Source organism: Musca vetustissima, unplaced genomic scaffold (genome assembly GCF_032173495.1).
Source record: "Musca vetustissima isolate MV318-11 ecotype Yass unplaced genomic scaffold, APGP_CSIRO_Mvet_v1 utg89744, whole genome shotgun sequence".
NCBI lineage: Eukaryota > Metazoa > Arthropoda > Insecta > Diptera > Muscidae > Musca > Musca vetustissima.
Window position 1 is genome coordinate 20423 of NW_026884902.1, and position 20498 is coordinate 40920.

At 31.2% G+C, this 20498-nt stretch overlaps 1 protein-coding gene across 1 annotated transcript; it reads right to left on the reverse strand.

Moving 5' to 3' along the window:
• Nucleotides 1-3406: 3406 nt before the first annotated feature.
• LOC133331994 (upstream-binding protein 1-like) lies at nucleotides 3407-17971 on the reverse strand. The gene is made up of 6 exons (XM_061540379.1): nucleotides 17863-17971; nucleotides 14954-15138; nucleotides 7687-7891; nucleotides 7481-7599; nucleotides 3921-3995; nucleotides 3407-3848 (listed from the first exon to the last, which is right to left on the reverse strand). The coding sequence occupies exons 1-6, from the start codon at nucleotides 17893-17895 to the stop codon at nucleotides 3425-3427; spliced, it is 1041 nt and encodes a 346-aa protein (XP_061396363.1). The 5' UTR covers nucleotides 17896-17971; the 3' UTR covers nucleotides 3407-3424.
• Nucleotides 17972-20498: the final 2527 nt, after the last annotated feature.

A 20498-nucleotide genomic window follows, 5' to 3' on the forward strand; every position in this document is an offset into this window, starting at 1 on the left:
CAAACATAAACAATAGCTTTTTTATTAAATTAAAATATTATTTGTTTAATAAAGAGTATTATTTTATAGACATAAAAAATGTGTTTATATAAACTATTATATTATTATTATTTTTTTTTATATCAGAACAAGTGTGATATTGGTGTGGTCAAGAATTTCTATATTTTTTTTTGTAAAAGTAATTTAAATATGAAAATAACAAAAACGGATTTCAGTTCGATCGACTTGTTATTTTCATCCTGGATAATACCAAAGATTTTTTCTTTTCAAAATTATCTGATGATATTAATATTTTAATCTGAACGGCATCAAACTGATAAGTCTGATAGCCCTAGAATACAAAAATTACAGTCCTTGAAAAATTACTGCTAAACTAAAGAAAACTTCGTAAAGTAAATTTGTATATTTATTCGAAATACCTAAAATCGCTTAGGACCCTTACACGGGGTCTATGTTAAAATATTGACCTACATTGAAATTGTTTTTAATTACCAAGAGACCTGAAAAACAAACAACTATTGTCAACCTGAAAAAGGGTGGCCATGGCTATGCCAAAACATGCCATTGACCTGGAATGGCAAATTACAGGACGATAAAATCAAAATACCGAAAAGGGGGACCGTAACCATTTTTTATGGCCAAAATATCGAAAATGTTGGATGCCATTATATGGGGGCTATACCAAAAGATGATTATTTTTGACAGGAAGGCATTTAAGGAGTACCTAAAATTTCAATATCGAGGGAAAATGCTGAATAATGGAATGGAACCCATTTCTCCTCTGAATCTCGGACCAATATTAATATTTTTTAATAAGGTGATTTTGAACCTAACAAAAATCCCAAAATATAAAATTATAGGCAATTTGGTTGATAAACATGTCCTCCCTTATATTAGGATATTGGTCCAATGAGAACCCAATATGCCAAATGGGTTGAAAAACGTTACCAAAATGCCGAATAATGGGTCGTTACCGTTATGAGGATGATCTACAAAAAATTAGTATTCACTCACTAGTCCTGACTTTTGATCCAATGTGATCCTTTTATGCTTTTTTCAATGACTGCAAGTTGTGCGTTAAAAAATTGTTCAAGGACTATTAGAAGGCCTAGATATCTTAAAAGTTCTCTTTCAAGGACTGTTAGTGTGCGTGGATTTTTAAAACATATTTTTCAAGGACTATTAAAAGACCTAAAGAAGGCGTGATTTTTATTAACATATTTTTTCAATGACTGCAAGTTGTGAGTTAAAAAAATTGTTCAAGGACTATTAGAAGGCCTACATATCTTAAAAGTTCTCTTTCAAGGACTGTTAGTGGGCGTGGATTTTTTAAAAATGATTTTTCAAGGACTATCAGAGGACCTAAATTTTTTATGAATTATTTTTCAAGAACTATCAGAAGGCGTGGTTTTCATTAACATATTTTTTCAATGATTGCAAGTTGTGCGTAAAAATTGTTTCAAGGACCAGATTTTTTAAGAATTATTTTTCGAAGACTATAAGAAGGTGTAGTTTTTTTAAGAATTTTTTTCAAAGACTATCAGAAGACATAAATTTTTTATGAATTATTTTTCAAGAACTATCAGAGGGCATGATTTTTACTAACATATTTTTTCAATGACTGCAAGTTGTGCGTTAAAAATTGTTTCAAGGACTATCAGAAATCCTAGATTTTTTAAGAATTTTTTTTCAATGACTATCAGAAGGCCTAGATATTTGAAAATATTTTTCAAGAACTAGTAGATGTTTTAGGTCTTTTAAGAATTATTTTTAATAGTGAAACGCGTTAAAAAATTCAAGGACTATCAGAAGGCCTAGATTTTTTAAGATTTTTTTTTTTCAATATTATTTCCTAAATTTTTTTTAAGAATTGTTTTTCAAGGACTCTTGGAAGTGTTGATATTAAAAGAATTATTTTTCGAGCACTATCAGAGAAGGCCTAGATTTTTTTTTAAGAATTATTGTTCAAGGACTATCGGAAGGCCTGGATTTTTTAAGAATTATTTTTCTGGGGCTCTTGGAAGGCGTTTTTTTCAATGTCAAGGACTATCAGAAGGCTTAGATGTTTAATAATTATTTTTCAAAAGCACTTATAAAGCTTGAATTTTTTGAAAATATATTTCAAGGACTATCAGATTGTTTAGGTCTTTTAAATTTTGTTTTTAATAGTGAATAACAGGTGTGTTAAACTAATTCAAGGTCTATGAGAAGGCCTAGAAAGCGAGGATTTTTTGAATATATTTTCCCGATAATGCGATTTAAAAAAACATTGGAGGGCTATATAGATATAAAAATATCAATGACTATCAGAAGACGAGTTTTTTTTTAATATTTTTCGAGGACTGTCAGAAGGGGTGGATTCTTTTTAAAAATAGTTTTTAAGGTCAGAAAGCATTGATATTTTAAAAATTATTTTTTAAGGACTACCAGATGGCCTAGAGGTTTTTTTTAAATATTTTCGAGGACTATCAGAAGGGGTGGATTTTTTTTAAAAAATAGTTTTTAAGGTCAGAAGGCATTGATATTTTAAAAATTATTTTTTAAGGACTATCAGAAGGCCTAGATGGTTTATTTTTTTAATATATTTTTCGATGACAGTCAGAAGGGGTGGATTCTTTTTAAAAATAGTTTTTAAGATCAGAAGGCATTGATATTATAAAAATTATTTTTTAAAGACTATGTTTTTTTTAATTCTTTCTTTTTTCAAGGACTATCAGTAGTCGTGAATTTTTTGATTATCACTTTTGTCTATATCACACCTTTAATGATAATTTTTTTTAGATTTAAAAAAATATTGTATTTGTACAAATTTGTATTTTATATTTACATACATCAAAATTGGTATAGAAAAATGTTTTTTGAATATTTGTTTAAGTTTTAAAGTTGATATTAAATTACTAATTTTTTTAAGATCATTCATTCATGTCAAGATGTTGATGATTTGAAATTTAGAGTTACTTTTGTGTTTAAGAAATAATTGATATTTCCAAAAATTAAACTGAAATTAAATTAATTTTAATACACATTTTAAGCTTTAAGGCATTTTCTAAAACAATGTTTAATGTGTTTTTGAAACAAACGTTTTGTCAAAACAGTATTTTTAGAGGTTATATGGCAGAATTTTGGCAACTCCTAATGTTAATGAAAACGTTTACACCTATTACAAGCTATTTCCAACCATCTGTCAATGAACGAGTTAAACCAAAATTTTTTTTTGAAATATTTACAAAATAATTTGAATAAAAATTACATATATTAAAAATATCATATCTTACGTTACATTGTTTTCCTTTTCAAAAATCTATTTCTATGTGGTATATTGCTTGTTTATGTTTGTGTATATTTTTGTGTTAAGTTCTATTAAAAAATATATGTATATAAAAAAATTATAATATATATCCATTAAACATGCCTGTTTTTTTTTTCAATTTTCATTTTTGTTCACTAATTTCATAACAACTTTTCCATTTTGTACTTCCAAACCGTAAAGGCTACCATCTTTGATTTCATTGGCCAATACCTCATCGGTAATGGCCACATGGATACCGGCTGGACCGCTAATATAAATCAATGATTTTGTATTGACATCATTATAAATGCTAGAACCGCTGCCGGAATATTTCGAATGCATACCCCAGCTATGATAGGGTGATGTATTAGTATCCATGCCCGAACCAGCATTACCATTCATCGAGTTGGACGAAGAGCCTTTGGCCACACACTCATAGAAGCCAGGTAACTTGAAAAGTTTTTGTACAAGTTCCTTGGCGGTATTGGATATGAGATAAACGGCATTATAATTAGCGCCATCCAAGCTAACGTAGAGGGTTAGACGGGGTGTTATGGCCCTGAAAGAGGATAGGCGAATGGAAATTATTACAAAACATTTATATGAAGGATATAATTGATTTCAAACTTACTTTGCTCTCAAGATGTTGAACATGCGTATACCATCAGCCAAGCCGCAGATTTGGATTAAGTCATCTTTGGACATTCTGAAAAAAAATTGAAATAGAAAAATATTTATAAATAACCTTATAAGAATATTCTTTAAAAATGATCAGAATGGGTGAATTTTCCTAAAACAAATTTTGTAAGCACTGCATGAAGGATTTTGAAAACGGAATATTTCAAGGGCTACCAAAAAAATTTCTAGATTTAACGATGGGTTTAAAAAAATATATATTTTTAAGGACTATCACAAGGCGTGGATTTTTAAAAAATATTTTTTGAAGGACCAACACAAGGCGTGGATTTTTAAAAAATATTTTTTGAAGGACCAACACAAGGCGTGGATTTTTAAAAAATATTTTTTGAAGGACCAACACAAGGCGTGGATTTTTAAAAAATATTTTTTGAAGGACCAACACAAGGCGTGGATTTTTAAAAAATATTTTTTGAAGGACCAACACAAGGCGTGGATTTTTAAAAATTATTTTTTGAAGGACCAACACAAGGCGTGGATTTTTAAAAAATATTTTTTGAAGGACCAACACAAGGCGTGGATTTTTAAAAAATATTTTTTGAAGGACCAACACAAGGCGTGGATTTTTAAAAAATATTTTTTGAAGGACCAACACAAGGCGTGGATTTTTAAAAAATATTTTTTGAAGGACCAACACAAGGCGTGGATTTTTAAAAAATATTTTTTGAAGGACCAACACAAGGCGTGGATTTTAAAAAAATATTTTTAAGATCTATCAGAAGGCGCGGATTTAAAAAAATATATTTTTAAGGACTATCACAAGGCGTGGATTAAAAAAAATATTTTTAAGGACTATCACAAGGCGTGGATATAAAAAAATATTTTAAAGGGCTATTACAAGGCGTGGATTTATTAAAAATATTTTTAAGGGCTATTACAAGGCGTGGATTTATTAAAAATATTTTTAAGGACTATCACAAGGCGTGGATTTTTTAAAAATATTTTTAAGGACTATCATAAGGCGTGGATTTAAAAAAAATATTTTTAAGGACTATCAAAAGGCGTGGATTTATTAAACATATTTTTAAGGACTATCACAAGGCGTGGATTTATTAAACATATTTTTAAGGACTATCACAAGGCGTGGATTTATTAAACATATTTTTAAGGACTATCACAAGGCGTGGATTTATTAAACATATTTTTAAGGACTATCACAAGGCGTGGATTTATTAAACATATTTTTAAGGACTATCACAAGGCGTGGATTTATTAAACATATTTTTAAGGACTATCACAAGGCGTGGATTTATTAAACATATTTTTAAGGACTATCACAAGGCGTGGATTTATTAAACATATTTTTAAGGACTATCACAAGGCGTGGATTTATTAAACATATTTTTAAGGACTATCACAAGGCGTGGATTTATTAAACATATTTTTAAGGACTATCACAAGGCGTGGATTTATTAAACATATTTTTAAGGACTATCACAAGGCGTGGATTTATTAAACATATTTTTAAGGACTATCACAAGGCGTGGATTTATTAAACATATTTTTAAGGACTATCACAAGGCGTGGATTTATTAAACATATTTTTAAGGACTATCACAAGGCGTGGATTTATTAAACATATTTTTAAGGACTATCACAAGGCGTGGATTTATTAAACATATTTTTAAGGACTATCACAAGGCGTGGATTTATTAAACATATTTTTAAGGACTATCACAAGGCGTGGATTTATTAAGGAATATTTTTTCAAGGACTATCAAGGACTATCACAAGGCGTGGATTTATTAAACATATTTTTAAGGACTATCACAAGGCGTGGATTTATTAAACATATTTTTAAGGACTATCACAAGGCGTGGATTTATTAAACATATTTTTAAGGACTATCACAAGGCGTGGATTTATTAAACATATTTTTAAGGACTATCACAAGGCGTGGATTTATTAAACATATTTTTAAGGACTATCACAAGGCGTGGATTTATTAAACATATTTTTAAGGACTATCACAAGGCGTGGATTTATTAAACATATTTTTAAGGACTATCACAAGGCGTGGATTTATTAAACATATTTTTAAGGACTATCACAAGGCGTGGATTTATTAAACATATTTTTAAGGACTATCACAAGGCGTGGATTTATTAAACATATTTTTAAGGACTATCACAAGGCGTGGATTTATTAAACATATTTTTAAGGACTATCACAAGGCGTGGATTTATTAAACATATTTTTAAGGACTATCACAAGGCGTGGATTTATTAAACATATTTTTAAGGACTATCACAAGGCGTGGATTTATTAAACATATTTTTAAGGACTATCACAAGGCGTGGATTTATTAAACATATTTTTAAGGACTATCACAAGGCGTGGATTTATTAAACATATTTTTAAGGACTATCACAAGGCGTGGATTTATTAAACATATTTTTAAGGACTATCACAAGGCGTGGATTTATTAAACATATTTTTAAGGACTATCACAAGGCGTGGATTTATTAAACATATTTTTAAGGACTATCACAAGGCGTGGATTTATTAAACATATTTTTAAGGACTATCACAAGGCGTGGATTTATTAAACATATTTTTAAGGACTATCACAAGGCGTGGATTTATTAAACATATTTTTAAGGACTATCACAAGGCGTGGATTTATTAAACATATTTTTAAGGACTATCACAAGGCGTGGATTTATTAAACATATTTTTAAGGACTATCACAAGGCGTGGATTTATTAAACATATTTTTAAGGACTATCACAAGGCGTGGATTTATTAAACATATTTTTAAGGACTATCACAAGGCGTGGATTTATTAAACATATTTTTAAGGACTATCACAAGGCGTGGATTTATTAAACATATTTTTCAGGACTATCACAAGGCGTGGATTTATTAAACATATTTTTAAGGACTATCACAAGGCGTAGATTTAAATACAAAAAAAATATTTTTAAGGACTATCACAAGGCGTAGATTTAAATACAAAAAAAAATATTTTTAAGGACTATCACAAGGCGTTGATTTAAATAAAAAAAAAATATTTTTAAGGACTATCACAAGGCGTGGATTTAAATACAAAAAAATATTTTTAAGGACTATCACAGGGCGTGGATTTAAGTACAAAAAAATATTTTTAAGGACTATCACAATGCGTGGATTTAAATACAAAAAAATATTTTTAAGGACTATCACAAGGCGTGGATTTAAATACAAAAAAATATTTTTAAAGGACTATCACAAGGCGTGGTTTTAAAAAAATATTGTTAAAGGACTATCACAAGGCGTGGTTTTAAAAAAAAAATATTTTTAAAGGACTATCACAATGCGTGTATTTATTAAAAATAATTTTTCAATGACTTAAAAAAGGCTTGAATTTATTGAAAATTATTTTTCAATGACTTAAAAAAGGCTAGAATTTATTGAAAATTATTTTTCAATGACTTAAAAAAGGCTTGAATTTATTGAAAATTATTTTTCAATGGCTAAAAGTAGGTTTGGGCACGTGGATGCTTGGACACTCACCTCATAATATCAGCTCCCGAGAACTGTGCAAATGTTGACAAATATGCCGTCAAACGATGATAGGTCAACCACTGGGTAACCTGTACTGGTGTAGACTCTGGCATTATGGTAATGGAATTCTAAAATAAACAAAAAAAAAAAAATACAAAAACAACAAATTATTATATAAATTTCCTCTCAAAACTCTCAGGAAATCCTCTACTTACATATTCATCAATATCGGTGGCCATTACCGATGGTGGTGGTGCCACCACCATATTTGTGTCCATTATTTTCAAATTGGGCGAATTCGTCGAGGAGACACTATTAATGGCTATGGGACTAGCACTGGCATTGGGCGAAGCACTAGCATAGGGTAACATGCCATCATATTTTGGAATGTGAACTGGCGAATTTGGCCAAATTTTCATGCTGGAAAACAAAAATGTCAACAAAACAAAATGATTAATAATAAAAAAAAAATACAAATAAACAAAATAATCAAAATAATTTTGGTGCGTAAATTTTCCACAATTGTTATTTGATTTCCGTTTTATTTTTAATTAAAAATAATCAAATATAAAGAAGAAGAAGAATCAGAAAAAACACCTTTTGTTGAATGCCTGGAGAACATGGTGTCAGTCAGCAGCAGCAGTCATGATGTTGTTTACTAAAAATTAAATGAAATATTTTATCGTTCAGTGTCGGCGTCGTCGTTTGTATGCCTCATCCTCAACAGCAACAATAGAACAGAATTACAACAACATTATGTGTCCATTATTATGTCTCCACTTTTCGCTGCTCAGCTTGTTGTCATTTGCTCTCTCTTTGGATTACGACTTTGGCAGCTACAGCAGCTGCTGCTGAGCTGAGCTGCGACAGCGAAGCTTGCCACTATGTTATAAAACCTAAACCGGTTAATAGCAATTGTTGTAAACAAGAACACACCAACAACAAAAGTTGTTGTCAACAAGCCACGTTAAAACATCTGTAAGCTGTTCTAAAGTAAAATGTAAATCAATTGTTGACTTAAAACCGGTGGCAAACTATTACACTGAGAGAAAAGACATAGAGGTGGGGAACAGGTATTCTATCGAAAGAAGTGAGGACTTCTATTAAAACTTAAACATAACTTTCCAATTAGTCTACATACAATATGGCAACTTTATGAAATATGGCGTATTCCAAACCTCGAAATATTCGTCGGAGACCCTATATAGTATCTGTCTATAATTCGTCTGTCTGTTGAAATCACATTAGGTTGTCGCAATGTTTATGTTAGAGCTTTGAAATTTTGCACATAGCTAATAATCCAAGGTTGTTGGGAATTGAAAATGGGATATGTCGGTCCACGACTTGGCATTTTTTAAATCGAAGTGTATGTATATTGACACTCCGGGTTTTTGAAGGGTAAAGCAAATATTTGCTGAAAAAGATTTTTGTCAATCCTCGACTTCGATTGGCCTATGAAAAAGTATAGTGTAACGGACCTCTCGTAGGACGTCAAAGAAACAGGCCTATAGTAGGTGGTTAATGAAACGGGCCCCACGTTGGGCGCCAATTAAACTGGCCTTTTGTAGGGCGTTAATGAAACGGGTCCAACGTTGGGCGCCATATAACAGGCTCCTCGTTGATCGTTAATTAAACGGGCTCCACGTAGGGCGCCAATGAGACAGGCCTATGGTAGGGCGTTAATGAAACAGGCTATGTTGGGTGTGTGCGATACGAGCTTGCTTCGCAATTTGTAGCGATTCATAAATAATAACGAGGATTTGGTTCTTTTGAAATAAACACGTTATTAATGAAGATTCCGGAATGAGGGACTTCTAGTATTATCTTTGGTCTTTTATACCCTTTTCTGGGTTAACAAAAATATGTTTATCGCTATCGATAATATTCTTAAAAGATCGATAACATTCTAAAATTATTTACAGAGTTTCAGTTACAGTTTTATACTCTACACAACTATGATGTCAGGGTATTATAGCTTTGTGCAGCCCCAAGAGTTTGTAATGCCGCGAAATATTGGTCCTAGACCCACCTTCAAGTATACCGATCGTCATATCTCGACTAGCTGAATCGATCTAGACATGTGTGTCCGTCCGTCCGTCCATTATAATTTGTAAACACAATACAAGCCACAGTTATGGACCAATCGGCACGAAATTTTGCATGCAGCATGGGTTCTGGCCAATGAAGACCTCTATTGTTTTTGGAAAATATCGGTTGATATTTAGGGGGTGAAATGCACCAAATACTTAATTTTTATCGGCTTTTCTGGTCGCACAAGAGGCCGCAATTATGACCAAAACATCGCCATATTTTACATGGAGAAGGGGATCGGGCCAAAGAATAAGCCTGCCTGTTTTGATAAAGATCGGTCAGTATTTACCGGGTCAAATGGACCCTGACTTTTGTGTGAAAAAATTGTATTATATGGCGTATATATTTACGCGTGGAGGACATAGGCCCGAGATATATACAAGAGGAATGGTTGACCTTTAAATTGACACCAATTATATTGTCGTATGTACTCGGATGTGGGAGTTACACTCAAATATTTACATTTCCGTATGCGAAAATATAGCGCTGATCGCTTTGAAATTTTCCATGAGGATCCAGATTTGGTCAAGGACAACGCCTATAATTTTCGGTGATGATCAAATAATAATTTTGGGATGAAGTGGACCGGAAACTTAATTTTTTGTGTGTGTTTTTTTCGAGTCGACGTCTTGCTATATAATTTATAATGTAGATGAACATATTTTGACATATCCCCCAAATAAGGGTACCGACCGAATATAGGTATTTAAAAATTCGGCCTAAGAGTGGACGATTTTAAAATTTCGCACAGGAAGAATTTAGCGACATTTTCACGTATTGAAATTAATATTTCAGTTTTAAATCCAAAGAGTGGAAGATTTAAAAACTTCGGACTGGGAGGACATGACGGAGTTTAAACGCGTCCGTACTTAGGTATTGTGAATCAAATACAGGTCGCATTTATGAAACGAATTCGTTGAAACTTGGTACACCTCACTTCTGTGGAACAAGGACGAACACTATTGGCGAAAATCGGGTCATATTTATGTATAGCTATAATATATATTCCTTCGATTCCACAAATAATACACCAAACACCCAAAGTTTATAAGATTGAGACGAAATTTTGGCATAACGTACTTAAGTGAGCCTACACAGAAAAAAATAATTCGTACATTATACGAATAGGGTTCAGAATGTGTTGGGATTTTTGTATTTTATGAATGCATTTCCTAAAACTTTAAATACTGGTGTCTTGTCAGAGAGAGAGAGAGAGAGAGAGAAAGAGTAAAAAAAAACCTTGGAGTGTGTGCGTTTGGTTGTGCATGTTTTCGTTTGGGCTTGTTATTCGTATATTGTATTTAGTATTTATATCGAAATAATTTGGAAAATACATATGCGAATTTTGTAACACCAATGCAGAGGTGGTGGAGAAATTGGAGTAGAAACAGTAGTTAAATAAACGGTTCCAAAAACAAGAACCACCATGTAAGGCTATTGACGGAGAGCGATACCAAAACAAAACACTGCCGAGCAATGAATGGTAGTGGTGTTTTTTTCCTTGGGAGGAATACATTCGTTTTTTGTCAAAGAAAGATAGAGTGAGAAAAATTAAGCCAAATAGTGGTAAAGTAGAACGCAGTAGGAAAATAGATGTAATATTAATGAAAAGTTAAAATTTTTTGAAAAAAAAAATAGTTCAAAGTGAGGTACATGTACAATATGGAAAACAGTTAACTATGAACGAAATTGTGAAAATATTCATTAATTTTCTCCCTCTTTCTCTCTTCATCTAAATAATGCATCAAACTTCCAAGGTTTGTTCGATTGCGATGATATTTGGCATAGCGTACCGTATTGACTTTACAATGACGTGGATTCGCTTTAAATCGGTTCTGGTCTACCAAACGACTGTTAATTCGCAGCGAACTGATCATATGATATTCCACTTTTTTCTGCCTAATATTAAATAATACGATTTGTGGTTTCAACAAGACGGTGCCACATGCCACACAAATCAAGCGAAAATTTCTTGGTCTGTGTCAAAAAGTGGTCGAAAATTACCTCAAAAGAATCGATACTCGAAACAATTTGCGTGAAGGTCATGTATGTAGTGTAAAAAGTGATTCAATAATTTATTTTGATCCCTGCCTTTCTCTCCAGACCTTTTTTTCGCGGTGTATGTCCATATCAAACAATTTACATTGTAAAACGCCTCTTCTCTTCTAAGGTAAACAGTATTGTTTTTTGTGAAAACCGGATGATTTGCTATTTGCAATGGTATGTAGATTAATTGCGCCATGACTACGACAAATATGCTGCGCAATTTAGTATATGAGAAAATCTAGCTCATGGCCTGGGGTGTGGGAAAATTTCTTTTGGAGAATTTTTGGTATAGAGGATTTGCCAAAATACAAAATAATAGCCCTTGGCATTATAGGGGGCCCATCGTACCAAACTGATTAGCTTAAAACATTCGTGTCCTAAAAGCTTCAAAATATCGAATAATGGAGAGTTCCTAAAAAAGTGGATCCATATTGATTGCACTCCACCTTATGGTGGAGGCAATAAATAAGTTATAACAAAAAAAAGCACATAATTGACATCCAGATCTTTTAAAAATCCGAGCCTGCATCTTTTCAAACATCCAAGTAAAGGAGCTTTTTTTTAAATACATGCATATGTCCACTCCAGGACATTCAGGATCAGTATATATTTTTTTTTTATTTTTAAAATCTAGTAGTCTATGTCATAGTCTGCCCGCCTCTAAATATAGAAACAACATCTTATATTTCATTTAATTACAAATTAGTAGAATTAAATACCAATAGAGATACATTCAATTTTAAAAATATTTAAACAATTATTATTGCAATTCAAAACTATGACCTAACGAATATAATCTGAGTCCTAAAATGCGGGATCTTTTTAAAAATTCAGATTGTCTTTGTTTAGAGGAACCCCCTATTCTCGGTTTCAAAAAATCTATTTATACCCTACACAACTATGTTGTCAGGGTATTATAGCTTTGTGCAGCCCCAAAAGTTTGTAACGCCGCGAAATATTGGTCCTAGACCCACCTTTAAGTATACCGATCGTCATATCTCGACTAGCTGAGTCGATCTAGACATGTGTGTCCGTCCGTTCGTCTGTCCATTATAATTTGTAAACACGATATAGGCCACAGTTATGGACCAATCTTCACGAAATTTTGCATGTAGGATGGGTTCTGGCCAATGAAGACCCCTATTGTTTTTGGGAAAGATCGGTTAATATTTAGCGGATGAAATGGACCAAATACTACATTTTTGTCGGTTTTTCTGGTCGCTTCAGAGGCCGCAATAATGGCCCGAACATCGTGAAATTTTGCATGGAGAAGGGGATCGGGCCAAAGAATAAGCATGCTTGTTTTGATAAAGATTGGTCAATATTTGTATGCTATAGCGTATATAATTACCCCTGAATGACATAGACCCGAGAAGTTGATATTATATCCAAGAGGAGTGGTTGACCTTTAAATTAATACCAATTATATTGTTGTATGTGCTCGGATGTGGCAGTTACACCTAAATATTTACAGGAATCTCCGTATTCGTATATTATTTAGTAACCCATTATCACTCTAGAGAGCGGAACTATAGCGCTGATCGTTTTGAAATGTTCCATAAGATTCCAGTTATGGTCAAGGACAACGCCTATAATTTTCGATGATGATCAGATAATTATTTTGGAATGAAGTGGTATATATATAGACCACAAATGAAAGCCGAACATCACAAAACAACCCACGGTGAAGGGAATCTGGACAATAGCTGTACTGAATACTCGTAATATTCGGAAAATATGTCAGCGTGAGGAAGAGGTGCTGTTTACCTCTAATCGGGTAGGAGGATGCAAATATCACGAAATATTGCCCAGGCTCGGAATAAACATCCGCAGAAAATTTGAGTTCCGTGGTATTTGTGTAGGGTATCGTATGGTCGGCCCCGTCCGACTATACTGCTCCGCTCACTGGTTTTTATTTAATTTGAACTTATAACTTCTCAAGAATATCTCCATAAAATTCCAAGTCCAAATCTCAAAAACTCTTAAAACTATAGCCGATTTATTGTGTCAGCAATAGGCGAGCGCAAAAGTCGAATTTTGGGTTTTTCGATTTTTGACAAAAGTCGATTTTTAGACTTTTTTATTTTTGGACCTACACAGCTATCGTATGAACTAGGATAAATGTAATCGTTAAAGATCTTCCTTATTTTCCAGATTGGTTTTTATCAAAAATTGGCGATTTTCGAGCAAAGTCAAAATCCTAATTCATTCCAGAGCCAGATATCAGTGCTGAATTCACTCAATAATTAAGGCTTGTGTCTTAGAAAAAATCAATCCCTATCAGACCTGGGCCATTTTTGAAATATAACTTAAATTCTGACCTGTGTCATTTTTGAACATTTTAACAAAAATACAGGGTATGTCCGTTGGTAAATCCAAATTTTTGTACTTTTTGCAAAATCTAGGCTCGGAATAGGGCAGATATGGACTCCTTCAAAAATACAGGCCTGTGTCAATTAAAAATCAAAATAAAAAGACTCAGGGTACTTCTAAAAATCCGAGATCTTAGTTATTAATGATGGGCTATTTAAATATCACGGCTTGGGCCAACGTTTAATTTGTTCTGTAAAAATTCAAACCATTTTTTTTAAATCCAGGACTTCCTATAAAAACTTTTATAAAAGAATTAAAATCGCTAAAAAATTTAGACCAGGTCCAGGTTTAAAATTCTCTGACCCTTTTAAAAAATGTCTAAATACCATTTAGGCTTATGTGAAGTTATTTCCCACCTCAATACAATCCAAATTATCATAATAAACTATGATAATGCCTATAAAAAATCGGAATTAATTTCTAATTACTTTTCAAGTGTTGCGTCTTTAAATAACGAAAAAAAAATAATAATAAAATTGATAAATGGCGATAGTAATAAAATTATGACGCCACTAGCGGGTCTTACGTATTCAAGCATTTTTCCACTTGATTACAACCCGCGGACCTCACGCCTACACTTTCATCCACACCACACCACATGTTTGTATAATTTATTAACACATGTGAGATTGTTGGCAAAAAAAGAAAACATTCTAATAGCTTCGATAGAGAAATGAGCGGGTTTTGTAGTTTCACAATATTCCATTTCAGAATTTCCTCCCTCAAACCCCATCTCCGAAACTTCATCTTCCTCTGGAGGTGATTCAAGCCGCAATTGTATTTTCTTAATGTGAATTCATCATCTCAGTATTCGTAATATTTTTTTTCTTGTCTTAATTAATGAATCATTTTAATTAATTAAAAAATGCACTGCAACATCATGTCTGATCACGAATAATAGTTGTTATATTTAATTCATTCTTGATTATAAAATTTAAAAATTAAAAAAAAAAAACAAAAACGGGGACTTACTATTCGGGACTGAAACAACCAGCGCCACTGGTGGTTGTTGGTGTTGTAATCAAGTCCAATGGTATATCCGTCATTATGGTACACTCGTAACTTGGTTGGAATTTATCCTGTTCGGACTGGGGACGTTTTTGGATTTTTTCACGATCCTGTTTGTGTTTGCGATCGGCACCTTTTAATTTGAAAACCTAAAGAAATGGGGAAGAGAGCAAAGAAAGAGAAGGGAGTTAGGAGATAAATAAGCCATTTAATATTGAAAAAAAATCTTAACGAAAGTTGAAATTTTTAACGACGTTAAAATGTGTGGTAAAAAATTTTGAACGAAAGTTAGAAAATTTTTACGAAAGTTAAAAAATTGTTACGAAAGTTAAAAAAATTGTTACGAAAGTTAAAAATTTGAACTGCAGTAGAATTTGTTTGACGAAAGTTAAAATTTTGAACTATCGTTTAATTTTTTTAACAGAAGTGAAATTTTCAACTTTTTTTGGTAGTAACGAAAGTTAAAAATTTCAACTATAGTTGAAAAATTTTTAACGAAAGTTATAATTTTAACTTTAATTTAAATTTTTAATGAAAGAAAAAAAATAACTATCGTTGATTTTTAAACGAAAGTAAAAACAAATTAAATACTGTGAACATTCTTTGGCGAAATTTAAATCATTAACAGATTTTAACGAAAGTTAAAAATCAATCAAAAATTACATTTGAAAATTTTTAAATGAAAATTTATTTTTTTAACAAAAGTTAAAATTTATTTTTTTTTTAATTTTCGTTAAAAATTTAAGATTTTAATTTTTGTTAAAAATTTCAAAGTTGAATTTTCGATAAAAATTTGAACTTTAGTTAAAAAATTATCTATCCTTAAAATTTTTAATTTCCGTTAAAATTAAAAATTCATTCAAAAATCTTAACGAAAGTTGAAATTTAAATTACATTTGAAATTTTTTAAAGGAAATTTAATTTTTTTTAACGAAAGTTAAAATTTAAATTTTTTTGAACGAAAGTTAACATAAATTTTAATTTTAGTTAAAAAATTTAAATTTCGTAAAAATTTAAAATTTGTATTTTCGTTAAAAATGTAAAAATTTGAACTTTCGTTAAAAATAAAAAAAATATATAACTTTCGTTAAAATGTTAAACTTTAGTTAAAGAAATTTAAAACATTTTGTTTAAAATTTCGTTAAAAATTTAAGATTTTTATTTTCGTTAAAAATTTAAGATTTTAATTTTCGTTAAAAATTTCAAAATTGAATTTTCGTTAAAAATTTGAACTTTAGTTAAAAAAGTATCTATCATTAAATTTTTATTAATGATTATTATTTTAATTTCCGTTAAAATTAAAAATTCATTTAAAAAAATTTAATTTAGAATTTTCCTCAAAAAATTATTATTTTAGTTTTTGTTAAATATTTAAATTATCATTAAAAATTCACAGTCTGAATTTTCGTTAAAAATTTAAAAGAATTCAAAAATTTATCTTTCGTTAAAAAAAATAAAATTTGAATTTTCGTTCAACATTTGAAATTTGAATTTTTGTTAAAATTTTTAGATTTGATTTTCGTTAAAAATTTTAGATTTTAGTTTTCGTGGAAAAATTAACCTTTAGTTCAAGAATTAAAAAAAAAATTACTTTTATTAAAAAAGTTTAGTTCAAGTATTCAATATTTGAATTTTCGTTAAAAATTCCATCTTTGAATTTTCGTTAAAAATTCAATATTTGAATTTTCGTTAAAAATTCAATATTTGAATTTTTGTTAAAAATTCAATATTTGAATTTTCGTTAAAAATTCAATATTTGAATTTTCGCTAAAAATTCAATATTTGAATTTTCGTTAAAAATTTTAAATTTGAACTTTAGCCAAAAAAATTAAAAAAAAAATTAAATTAAATTAAAATTTTAACGTTCGTTTAAAAATTTTTACTTTAAATTTTGGATTGAAAAATTTAAACTTTGGAATTTCGTTAAAAATTTAATATTAGAATTTTCAAAAGTTCGTTAAAAAATCAAAGTTTTAAATTTCTAGTTAAAAATTCAAGATTTTAAATTTCGTTGAAAAAATAAAATTTTGACTTTTCGTTAAAAAATTTTATTTCAGGCTTTCGTTAAAAAATCGAAATTTTAAATTTCGTTAAATTTTTTTAACTTTATTTACATTTTTTAAAAAATGAACATTAACATTACCATTTAGTTAAAAATCCAAGATTTTAAATTTCGTTAAAAGTTTAAATTTTGACTTTTCGTTAAAAAAATTTAATTTCAGGCTTTCGTTAAAAAAATCAAAATTTTATATTTCGTTAAATTTTTTAACTTTAAAATTAACATTCGTTAAAAATTCACAATTTTAATTTCGTTACAAATTCAACATTTCATGTCAATAAAAAAATCCAAATTTTAACATTCGTTAATTTTCGTTAAAAATTTAATATTCGAAATTTTGAAAGTTCGTTAAAAATTCAAAGTTTCAAATTTTTAGTTAAAAGTTTAAGATTTTAAATTTCGTTAAAAATTTAATTTTGACTTTTCGTTAAAAAATGTAATTTCAGGCTTTTGTGTCAAATTTCCAAAATTTCATGTCATTTAAAAATCCAAATTTTAACTTTCGTTAAAAATGCATCATTAAAAATTTCAATGTAAAATTCCGAATTTTACTTTCATTAAAAATCTTACATTTGTTAAAAATTTCAAATAAAACATTTATTAGAAAAAATCTAAGTTTTACATTTGGTCAAATTTTCAAAATTTTTATTTTCGTTAAAAAATTCAAAAAATTATTTTTTATGTCGTTAAATTTTTTTATTTTGAAATTTTGTTTTTTTATTTAAAAATTAAACTTTTTCGTTAATTTTTTGTTTTTATTTATTTATTATTTTTTTTTAATTTTCTTAATTCTCGTTAAATACTCAAAACTCACCTTAACTTGACAAGCTGCTGCATGGATTGGCATCGGTTTGCCGCCATTCAACAACAGGCCATTCGGTGTCAAATTTCCAGCTTGGCTGCGGGGCGATGCTCCGGCACCGGCTCCAGCAACAAGTCCCGCCGTTATAGCTGCTGCTGCACCCAATGGTGAGGGTGGGGCAGCAACACTACCAATTGGTGGTGTTTTTGTTCCCGAACCTGGCAAATTCTGGTTGCTGCCGATATTGTGGAATGGTGTTGGTGTTACAGTTGCTGCTGTTGTTGTTGTTGTATTACTATTCTCGATATATGTCTCGATTTGTAAACGAAATGGTACGCCTTTTTCGCCACCGTGTTTCTTTGGCGTAAACTCGGTCGATATACAGTTGACCTTGATGTAAACGCCGACCTCTTTCATGGGATCCCAAAAGATCTCGACCGTATTCAAATAGTTCGGATTCAATGGCTGGGAGACATGGCACAGGCCATAGGAGAGTGGCAAGTCAACTTCGATGATACGCTCGCCGGGACGTGAGGCCTGCCATTGTTGCATTTGTTCACGTTCCATATATTGTAGACGGCGCTCATGGAAGCATATTTTGATAACGCTCTGCAATGAAAACGAAAGGAAGAAGAACAAGAATCAGAATTATAACAACGTTGATCAGCAATCAATGAAATATGACGACGACGATGATGACGATGGTAGAGGCGAAATCATAAGTGGAACTGTTTATAAGTTTTATCAAGTTGGGTGCATGTATGTATGTGTTGGTGTGTGTGTGTGTGCGTTTGCCTAGTGACTAATTGATTTGTATTTAGACAAGCATAAAATTGACTACTTCTTTATGAGAAACAAAAAAAAAAAGAAAACAACTTTATTAACAATAATAAAAATAATTCCTAAAAAACAAAATAATTGAAATCTATATGAATTTGACCTCTTTTAATCAAAATGTTGTCCTCAATGAGTGACTGATTGTTTGACTGCCACTTGGATATTGAAATTGTTTTGTCATGTGGCATCATTGCTCATCGCTATCGTCATCATTGTTTTTGTTTTTGTCTTTGTTTTTTTTTTTAATCATGTGAAAACTAACTCTTTAGAAATTTCCTTATTTTCACACTTAGAAAATATGGAATTTTTTCTTTCTATCCTCCCAAGAAATTTCACGTGATACTCAGGCACAGAAAAAAATAATTCGTATATTATATGAATAGAGTTCAGAAAGTGATGCCAATATCTGGAATTCTGCATTTTATGAATATAATTCATAGAATTTTAATTACTAGTTTCTTATCAGAGAGAGAGAGAGAGAGAGAGGGAGATGTTATTCATCTTCTTTGTTGTGTCGTTTTTTCTTATTATTTCGTTTATTCATATATTTTATATTTATATGGAAATAATTTGGAAAATGCATATGCGAATTCTAAAGCGTCAAATAAAGCATCGTCTGAAATAAAGAAACAATGGAATACGAGGTAACCTCAATCGAGTGAGTGGAGAGACATAGGTTGTTAGCAAGAGAGGCAATTCCCAGTGAGGGGAGTTCTTAAAAAACACAACCGAACAACGAATGGTTGTGGTGAATTTCATTACGAAGGGATACATTTGCTTTTGCCAAAAGAGAGAGAGGAAAAATGAGCGCGAATGGAGGTAAAGTAGAGCGAAGTAGGATAATAGTTTTGATATTTTATTTTTTTTTGGGAAAATAGTAGACTTCTCAACACTTCTTTGTTGTTGTTGTAGCAACTAACTACATGTTTGTTGTATTAAATTAATCTGGTTCTGACTCCTCTGTTTCCAGGTTCAGGAAGGTTGCAATCTGTAACGGCTGCGTGCAAAGAGATTCTGGAGACAGATGAGTGGGTTTAGCAGGACAGTTAAAGAGATGCAGCGTATCGTGAGGTCCAAAATCACATGCAGGGCATGTGTTTGGTACCGCGCTGTCAATTTGGGCCCAATACAAATTAAGGCGGCTGCACCATCCTGATCTTAGTTGGGCTAAAACCACTCTCGTTTGTCTTGGCAGCTGTCGTTCTTCTGCTGCTATAGGTGGTGGGTGGACTCCAAGTACTTCATTCACACGATATTGGTCCATTGCCTGGGTAACTGCTTCCGTGTGAATGTTGGTAATTCCTGCTCGATAAGCCTCACGATATAGGGGCTCTCTTTTATACCGTTGGACCTCTCTCTCTCTAGATCATGTACGTGCCTGGGTGGGGGAATTCTATCCATAAGATTAAGGCATGGATGATTCCTGCGATAACACCCAAGCAGGTACTGCATCGACAACATCCTGTTGTGACGATTCTTTTGATATATTGTATTTGGTATTTATATGGAAATAATTTGGAATTCTATCCATAAGATTAAGGCATGGATGATTCCTGCGATAACACCCAAGCAGGTACTGCATCGACAACATCCTGTTGTGACACTTCTTTTGATATATTGTATTTGGTATTTATATGGAAATAATTTGGAAAATTCATATGCGAATTGTACAAAAGGTCGGCAGGAGTGTCTGAAATAAACAATGGTATGTGAAACTAACCGCAATCGAGTGCGTGGAGAGACGTAGATTGTTAGCAAGCGAATCACTCGTCAAACAAATGGTTACCAAATTAACAACAACCAAGTAAGAG